Raw genomic sequence first — 10,218 nt, forward strand, 5'->3', positions numbered from 1 at the left:
TGCAGTTTGTCTAGTTTATTGTACTTCCTTGCTGTGTCACACTATGATTTCTTGCAAGCTCTGACCAGTTCTTCAACAGACCACCCTTTAATGGTTGTCATTAGCAGAGTTTGATCCTCAGTGGACTGTCCCTGTGTAACTGATTTGTTTGGAGTTAAAAGCAGGAAAAAAACATTGCGCTAGTGAATTACAGTATGCGCAACGTGACAGCTCGCATATAAAACATAAACCTGTAGAAAAGGAAAATTCCAAACTTGAGCACAAAAAAATATGATTGTTTGTACACACATTAACATGACGATTTGATTTGACGCACCGATTTGATTGTTATTTTGGCAGTAGCAGGAGGATCCTTCAAAAATAATAATACACAAACATCTGTTATATGCTACAAATTTTATTTAACAGTAAGCTCTATTAAATTCATGTGCTGTAATGAGCAGCACACATCTCAAATCAAATACTGGCCTATAAACATCGCTATGTAGAGAAGAAATCATACAAGCAAAATGCATGTCCTGCAGTAAGAACATGTTAAAAAAAGAAACAGTAAGTACAATAAGTAACAACAAAAACAAAGGAATAACTCTATATTTTAGGATATAGTAGCTATATATAATATAACTTACTTTATATTTTAACATATAACAACATTTGATGATTGACTTATTAATATTATCAACTGACTACCACAAACAAACAAACAAAAACTGTTTGTGTACAGTAATTTAAGTTTTGTAAGTTTTGTCCAGCTTTTACCACCATACATTTAAACTGATTGATTTAATGGGACCTTTAAAAGGATGTACTGAAACAAATGACACAGTGTGAGTCCACATTGTGCGTGTGTTTGTACTCAAGCACTTCATTATTACAATGGTCTGCTGAGGTTTAAAATAAGAGGGCTTTGCCATGTTAAGAGCTTTTTTTGTTTAAACAGTGGCTCACTCATGGCAGACGCTATGTCTGCTGGACACACACACACACACATTCAACTGATGTCTGTTTTTTACACAGAGCTAGTGATACTATAACCTAACTTTAAACCACCCCCTAACAGAAAACATTCTGTATTTAAAAAAAATAATAATAATAACAAAAATACCTTACTTTGTACTGATTTCACAAAGTATAATGCAGGTTTTTGTAAATAATGTCAGACTTTGCACTTCTATGTACACATTTGTCACATTTGTAGGAACACACAAAAGTTTATAATTTTATTTGTTATAATATATTATATATACATGATCCAGAATTAAAGCTGGCAAGTGCAGAATGAGATTGGCCAATAAACTGTCTTATTGTATTATTGTATATACTATATACTATACTGTATTATTACATTAAAAATTAATAAACCGAAAATAAAAAACTATTTACTATACCTATATGATATCTTGGAACATAACATACAACTTAAATTTGACCCTCTTTATATATATATATATATATATATATATATATATATATATATATATATATATATATATATATATATATATATATATATATATATATATATATATATATATATATATATATGAAGAGTTCAGATGCAAAAGCCTCTAAATGCCATCTGAAATTTTCATCAAAAATTAGGATTTTTTTCAGGCTCCTATATTTATGTTCAGTTATTTCACTTTAATAGCCTGGAAAAGGACCTGCACATTGCCATTGCCAGATCATTCATACTATATAGCAATTAGTATGAAAATATATTTAAAGAAGCAAATATATGACAATTTTTTAATAATTGTGATTGCAAAGAAATTACAAATAACTTTTTTTTTTTCAAAAAGAAAGCTACTTATTTTTCAAGCTATCACAGTCAATGCACGTTATATATTTCTCCGACCGATGTGTGTCGCGCTTCAGCCCAGTCGCGCGTCTTCGGTGCGGTTCTTTGACTCCTTTCGGCCACCGTACACACACAGAGCTGTTACAGGAAATCGTTTTCAAGGCGTTAATAACAACGTTTTATAATCCTACATGAACGTTATAAATTAAGTCTCTTTAACTGTGTGTGATCATGACCGAGTACTCACACGTCAAGTCCACCAAGCTGGTCCTAAAAGGATCAAACGATAAAAAGTAAGCCTTTCATTCTGTATTATGTTCGAACAGAAGTTTCTGAAAATGTATTGTTTCTCATGAATGTTTACAGTTAAGTCACTGTAATAATTGATGCAACAGTTAATATCAGAAGTATTTCCGCTAACATATATGGCCTGCGACTTCCAAATTGTGCAGAAAGAAGAAAAGGAACAAGGACAAAAAGAGAAAACGAGATGATGATGAAGACAAGCTGGATATCATTGGTATGTTGTCCCTTTGTCCATGGAGTTAAGATAGATAGATAGATAGATAGATAGATAGATAGACAGACATAGGTATATAGATAGATAGACATATATATATATAGATAGATAGATAGATAGATAGATCTTTGTAAATGCTCTGTGATCTGCTATATTTTTGTTGAAAGTGTTTATGATGCATGATATGAGCCTGTGTGTGTGTGTGTGTGTGTGTGTGTGTGTGTCCTCAGGAGGCTGGTGGACAGTGAAGAGTTATGGTGAGATCACAGGCACAGTGGCCATTGAGATGCACAAAAAGTCCTTCATTCATGCGCTGGACACTGGACTCTTCACTGTAGGAGCTCCACATAAAGGTTCTGATTCTGCTTCATTAAACTCCTGATGTTGTGGCTGCAAGGAAGCTTGGTTTATGTTGGCAAAACAGATCTTTTAGCTTTGCTCTAAACGATTCTCAGATATATCTTACTTTGTGTCTTATTTTGAATCATTTTAAAATAACAAACAGGGTGGCATTACCTCCATTCCTTTAAGAAAATATATCTTTTTTGAGAATTAAAAGAATATTCTTTAGGCTAGTGGTTCATATGTTTTCAAATGATTATAAACCAATTACGGTACTTTATATTTAAGTAGGTTCAAAAATTCACATTCAGAATCAGTTAAGCACATGTGTGCATCATATTTCTTACTGTTTCCTTAAAAAGTTTTTGGCAAGTTAGTAGTAAGTTTACAGTAAATTTCATTAAAATGTCCATGGTCAAATCTATATATATATATATATATATATATATATATATATATATATATAAGGGATGGGACGATAACCGGTTTTATCGATAACCGTGATAAAATGTGCTGAAGGTTAGTAATATCGTTTAAAAATGAATTATCATTAAAACCGTGTTTGATTATCGCGGTTTTAATAACTCACTATTAAATCATGTCCAGCCAGCAACAGTCTGACGCAAGCGCAGCGCACAATGTTTTTTTGTTTTTTTTTCGAGAAGGAATGGCGAAAGTCAGTGACTTTTCTATGCTTTTCTATGCTTCTACACTTTTCATTGTAAGGAAGGAAATGCCACAGAATTTAATCTTTCTTTAAATTAAGTGCATAGAGTTGCTTGTTTTATTAGTTGTTTGTTGATTATTAAATATAAAACTTGCTGAAATGTTTTCAGTGTGAGCATCAACTATTTTTGAACACTTTCATCTCGTTTCAACAAAACCGTGATAATATTGATAATCGTGATATTTTAGTCACTATAATCGTGATATTAAATTTTCATACCGTCCCATCCCTAATATATATATATATATATATAAAGCTATAATTTACATTATAAATGGCCTCAATTAACACATTTACATAATAAAACAAATTCAAGTAAGAACTTACAAAATGTGCAAAAATGGTTGTGCGTGTAGGATGGCCTTTTTTAAACATTGACACTGTTTGTGATGAGCAAGTGCATTAATATAGTGATGAGTTGGTTTAAATGAACTTGAAGATTTATTGGAAATGAAATTATTCTTAAGTCCTATCATGTCATAAAATACACTTTACAAGCTCATTGAGGCAACAAGCAAATCTCTGCAATTATACTGCATTGTATTTTTTTCAGCCATTGCATTTTAAATTGAAAAGGTTCCTCTAATAGCACGGAACAAATAAGTCTCGAAAGTAGAGATGGCTAGGTGCTGCTGTTTCTCTTTTGCTCTCAGTGTGGGATTTAAAATCCTGAATAATGTTATGGTTGGTCAGTCGCCATTACCGCAGCCATTCATGCAAAGCACAGAGCAATTTCATAGTTCAGTTACCAGAAGTTGTTTACGATTGTTTTTGTTTCCAGCCTCATTTTCTGCTTTTCACTGACCGCTGATTGTAAGGATCGGTCTCTACATTTGTGCACGATCTCTAAAATTAATTTAATTTAGCGGTTGAGACCTGATATTAGTAAATGAAAGACTGTAACTGTTGTTGACACCCATGACAATTCATGACTAGTGCATCTGTGTGATTCCCACACCTCTCCAGGCGGAAAAAATGGACACACACATGCTACTCTGTAACTTTTTAAGCATATCATTTGAAGGCTCTTGCAGAATTCAGTATCTTAGATAATTCATGATTTTGTGATAGAATAGAATAACAGCATTACTCTTTCTTTTGTTCAGTCATTCATGATCGAAAAACAAATAACTGTTAAAATACAAAGACTCCGCAGTATAATGAGTTGGGTTACAAGACATTTTCTTTTTTTTTCAGCATTGTTTCATGTTCCTTTAAACGTTCAGCCGCAAACTTTGATGACATGGAAATGCTTCAGTTATAAATGTGTGGCAACTCTGAATTCTTTTCTGGAATGGAAATGCTAGCTTCATCTCCAGTAATATTGCAATTATATACAGTAAATATAGACTACCATTCAAACATTTGGGGTCAGTGAGGTTTATTTATTTTGAAGAAATAAATAAATAAGAAATTAATACTTTTACTCATTAAGGATGCTTTTACTTTAACCCAAATTGACATTAAAAACATTTACAATGACTAATTACTGTAGTTTTGACCTTTCTATTCATAAAGTGTCCTGAGAAATTTTTCCACAAAACTAGAAATCACTTGTTTTCAACATTGATAACAATGAGAAATGTTTTATTAAATCAGCATTTTAGAATGATCATGAAGACTTCTGTATTAAATCATATTAGCAAACTTATTATTATTATTATTATTTTGTTTTACTATAATTATCAACTGAATGCAGCCTCGGTGAGCATAGAGGGGAAAAAAAATTAATTAATTAAAAAATAAATAAATAAAAATCTAAATTCTGAGAAAATTACCTTAAAAGTTGTCCAAATGAAGTTCTTACCAATGCTTATTTCTAATCATAAATTAGGTTTTGATATATTTACAGTAGGAAATGTACAAAATATCTTCATGGACAAGATTTTTACTTAATATCCTAATGTTTTTCGACATAAAAATCTTTTTTATAATTTTGACCCATACAATGTTTTTTTTTTTTTGGCTTTTGCTAAAAATATACCCCAGCGACTTAAGACTTAAAAAAAGATATGTTTTGTGTTTGCAGACGATGAAGGCCCAGATCCTCCAGAACAGTTCACTGCCATCAAAGTCTCTGACTCCAGGTAAAGATCATGACCATATCTATAACTAGTGTCATGAGCAGTGATGGGATAGAAATGTGTAAAATGCATAAACACCTTTTAATGTTCTCTAGCTAATTAAGTTATTTTGATCTTGTGACTCATTTTTTTCTTTTTTGTTTTGCTGGTGTGTAGGATAGCGCTGAAGTCAGGCTATGGGAAGTATTTAGGTATAAACTCAGACGGTGTTGTGGTGGGTCGATCAGATGCCATCGGCTCCAGAGAGCAGTGGGAGCCAGTGTTTCAGGAAGTGAGTGAATCTGCCAATCAGATCAATTCACCTGTCACAATGAATATACTTCAATTTGTGTAAATGTAAATAAATCTGGGACATTAGGCTGGAAAGTTTTGAATTCAGTTTTGAACATTTCTTTTATTTTTATTGTTTCCTGTTCGTCATAGGGTAAAATGGCCTTACTTGCTGCAAACAGTTGTTTCATCTCATACAGTGAGAGCGGAGACATAGTGGCCAAAAACAAGACGGCGGGAGAGGAGGAGATGATCAAGGTGAATCTCTCCTGAACTCACAGTCCACACCAAGATTCATTTATTTGTTGTTGTCTGAAGGAAATGATTCAAGGCTTTTTTCTTTTTTTTTTTACATCCATATCTTTGCCCCTAAAAGCTCAACAAACATTTGAGAAATAATTCCATGAGAGTAGCCAGATTTGGCCACTACAGTGCACAATGTATTTTATCTGAACACATCTGCTGTTGATCTACAAATTATATCTTTTTCTTCCCGGAAGGAAAGCTATAAACATTTTTTTTATGCTTATCTGTTGCCCACAGATCCGTTCATGCACCGAAAGAGAGGTGAAGAGAAAAGACGATATTGCAGATGAAGACAGGGGTGATGTCAAGAACTGTGAGGTCAACTATGTGTGAGTGCTTGCATTTATTACCTGCAGTAAGATAGAGAAGCTGTGCTGTTTATTGAGCATGCAGTGAAGTGAATGTTTGCCTACAGGAAGAAGTTCCAGAGTTTTCAGGATCGGAAGCTGAGGGTGAATGAGGAAGACAGCGGTACGCTGAAAAAAGCCAGAACAGACGGAAAATTCCATGAGACTCTGCTGGACAGGTAAGACGTCTGACTTCAGGAGGAAAAACCTCTTACTGTCATCATACTGAATAATAAATGACTGTAGCCTGCTGATCATCCTGAGAAGGATGAAAAAGTGTCCGATTATCTTGATATACCCTATTGGGTGATTTATGCTGTTTAAAACAACATCCTGAATATGCAAATATTTCTACATTTGCAGTGGGAAGTGATGTATTATCATATATGTTTATAAGAAATCATGTTTTTTGTTTCTTTTTTTAGGAGAGCCAAGATGAAGGCAGACAGATACTGCAAGTGAAACCAGCAGAAATGTTTCTTTTTTCTTCCTCATCATTATAATTTTACATTGTCATGGATCTGCCATTTTTTTTATAATAAACCTATTCACTTTACACAGGAAAACAGTGTTGTTATTGTTTTTAAATAGCCTATCAATTACGTTGTTATTAGTAAACAGTAATTTGTTTAATATTGGGTTGTACATTTGCTTAATTCAACACATTAAATGGATTTTAAACTCAAAATCTCAATTTCATTATTGTTATCCAATTTTCTGTTTCATACAAAAAAAAAAGATTTATTAATCTATGGAAAACGTGGTTATCCTTAATGTTTTTGACATTAGTCATTTAGTGTTGATGTAGTGTCATTTTATAGGGTTATAATATTCATTTGACCCTCTAACTCTAGCACTCTATTCTAATTCTTTTTTTTTTTTTATAAGAACTTGCCCCATTTTAGACTTGCACTCTATTCATTTACAACTGCTTGTTACCTTAAAAATTTTTTTTTTTTTTTTTTTTTTCTTAATTGATTTTATTATTTATTATACATTTAACAAAAGCAAAAAATGCTTCTAACACTAGCCTGCTCTAATATTTTTCTATTGGTATTCACGTAAAATGAATTTGTACTTCCACTCTTACATTTGAAATAATATAACTAAGATATAAGATAATTAAATGTAATATCATAGACTTTTTTACTAATTTTCTAAAGCTCTCTAAGTTTTCTATTTACGCACTTTGTGTAATTAAAAACTACTTAAAATATGGTTGTTGTTGCACTTCCCTCTATAACCGTTAGATGGCGCGAGACAGTCGCCTGTTTATCGGTCGATTTGACCTGCTCTGGTGAGAAGGGTCTGTCTGCAGACTGCAAGACGGGGGCGTAACTTGAAGTAGGAGGCGTAACTTGAAGTTGTTCAAATCACACAGAACCACGCGAGATGTCAAAACGAGACTTTGTCGGGATGTGTTCGAAACCGCATACCCTTTATTTAGGCACTTAATTTCAATAAGTACTAACTTAACGAGCGCTAAAAGAGTACATACTCTACAGCCTAAATGTGTATGTATGAAGTATGAATGCAAATTGTATATCGTCATCCGCTATGTTGATCATGTGACCTACAAAGTTAAAACAAGCACAAAAACTTAAAAGATATAAGTGACAGGTTTAATTAATGTATTTGTAAGTATCTTGATAATGAAGAACATTGTCCATGTTGTGGTCTTGTTGCAGAAACGGCTGCCTTTTTATTTTGTGATTGTAGTATATATGGAATAAAATCCATAAGTATAGCCTGTTGATTTTAATTTTTAATATTTTTAACTCCACTAATGTGATCAAGTCTTTTCCTTAAAGCATTTTTTTATTATTTGAAAACCCAAAATCGTTATCTCTTGAATTTTTCAATTATTTTGTTAAAAATGTTTTTCTTGTATAGTATCTCATACTATGATGAACACATGATTTTTTTTATTTACTGTTTTATGGCATTATGATCGTTTATTGTTAGATACAACCGTCTTACCATGATCTTTTATGAAATAAGTTGGCAATAATAATAAAAAAGAGGGTCAGGTGCACTAACTCCTCACAGCGACTCTGCAATAATTGATTTTCTACTCTAAAAATGTAAGTATTACTACTCGAAAATTAACATTACCCCATAATGAATTGCATCTTTTGCCCACCCCAACACTTACCATGCAATAATAATGATAAATGCCAACCAATAATTATATAGTTTTTCTCTTAAAATTACATTTTAGTAAAAGAAGCTAAATTTATTTTATTTTGTGACATAGCTATACATGACTATATACAAGTTAAACAAATGCAGTCAATGTGAATACATCCATTTTCAGTCAAGCAATTAATACATGAATGGATAAAATATTTATATTTTATTTACTGATAACAAAAACATGTCTAAATGATTAAAACAATGTATAAAAGTTAGCATCACAATAAATGCATACATGTACAAGTCAACAACACATGATACACAGCTTCATTCAAACTTATTGTTCTAACAATCAAGTATTTACAGATGGTGAACCCAAAATCGTCCTGCCATCTGAACACAGCTAATACAGTTCTGATGCTGCACTTCACAGTCTCACTCTTCTCAATGGGGATGTCGTTGAGCAACAGGATGAGGAAGACCTTGATGATGGCTCTCTGATCCACACAACCTTGAAGCTAGAGCAGGGGAACATGTGCAGGACAATCTGACTGCTGTGTCTGCTCCAAACTTTCGTGTGCCTGCACCCCATGAGCACGACTACCTGAAAAACATTTACACAGAGTTTACAAGTACATGCATTGATTTATTACTTTTGTAGTGGGCTAAACCACTGAAGTAGTTCAAATTTATAAATAAATTATACATTTATCCAAAGTGACTTACAGTGCATTCAGACTAACAGTTTTTACCTAACATGTGTTCCCTGGTATTCGAACCCACAACCTTGCACTGCTAACGCAATGCTCTACCACTTGAGCTACAGGAACACCAGTATGTTTCATGTCTGTTAGATGTGCTCATCTACAATACTTATCAAACATTACCAGTCAGATCATAAATAGACATTTAGTAATAGTCTTCAAGAAGTATATATGGTTTATGTAAATCCACTATTGAGTCGTGTACTTAATGGAGCTCCCCTGTTAGTTATGCATTATAAAACATGTTTACAGCAAAATCATAAATATGCTATATTATGTAGGTCACAGACAGGGTTTAGATTAAGCCTGTGAAACCTGGGGATAGTGTCTTTAGAACTTTTGCTTATATGTTGCTTACTTAACTCCAAAAACAATACCACTGTATGAAAATGACTTATACACTTCAATTTAAATAATTATTTCGGGAAAAAAAATATTCTCACCGTTGTCTCTCACAGCAAGCTGTCATATTCGTCTTCTTTCCAGATTAACGGCTGTTGGTGTCCAGTTTATTGGTGCATTACCGCCCTCTTCTGTTCCGGAGTGTAGATCAGATGATGAGTTTTCCTACTAAAACGTACACATCTCTCACATTGTCCCCTAAAATTAATATCTACACACACATCATGCATCAAATCCTGCCTAAAACCCCTTCCTCCCTTAAAACGTAATCAATATTCTACTCTATGCCCTAATTAAAGCCGCCATATTGCCAACAACTTATCGTTTTGAGATCTCGCGTGGTTCTGTGTGATTTGGACAACTTCAAGTTACGCCTCCTACTTCAAGTTACGCCCACTTCAAGTTACGCCCCCGTCTTGCAGTCTGCAGACGTACACGTTAGGCTCTGGTAAAACTGCATTCTTTCTCTGCGAATATTAGTTTTCCTAACAAACCTATATAATAATAATAATAATAATA

General features: G+C 33.0%; 1 protein-coding gene across 1 annotated transcript; it reads left to right on the forward strand.

Annotated features, from left to right (window-relative positions):
• Window positions 1-1,879: 1,879 nt before the first annotated feature.
• frg1 (FSHD region gene 1) lies at window positions 1,880-7,085 on the forward strand. Its single transcript, XM_059551481.1, has 9 exons — window positions 1,880-2,094; window positions 2,254-2,321; window positions 2,552-2,674; window positions 5,420-5,477; window positions 5,631-5,745; window positions 5,898-6,002; window positions 6,288-6,379; window positions 6,466-6,576; window positions 6,823-7,085. Exons 1-9 carry the CDS (start codon window positions 2,033-2,035, stop codon window positions 6,857-6,859), a joined length of 771 nt encoding a protein of 256 aa, XP_059407464.1. The 5' UTR covers window positions 1,880-2,032; the 3' UTR covers window positions 6,860-7,085.
• Window positions 7,086-10,218: the final 3,133 nt, after the last annotated feature.

The sequence above is a fragment of the Carassius carassius genome, chromosome 6, assembly GCF_963082965.1.
Source record: "Carassius carassius chromosome 6, fCarCar2.1, whole genome shotgun sequence".
NCBI lineage: Eukaryota > Metazoa > Chordata > Actinopteri > Cypriniformes > Cyprinidae > Carassius > Carassius carassius.

Bases quoted from the DNA above. Each gene is read 5' to 3' on its own strand.
- frg1 (XM_059551481.1), top strand. From the start codon at position 2,033: ATGACCGAGTACTCACACGTCAAGTCCACCAAGCTGGTCCTAAAAGGA. The intron at 5,746-5,897 runs GTGAGTGAATCT...TGTTCGTCATAG, and splicing joins GGGAGCCAGTGTTTCAGGAA to GGTAAAATGGCCTTACTTGC. The intron at 6,380-6,465 runs GTGAGTGCTTGC...GTTTGCCTACAG, and splicing joins AACTGTGAGGTCAACTATGT to GAAGAAGTTCCAGAGTTTTC.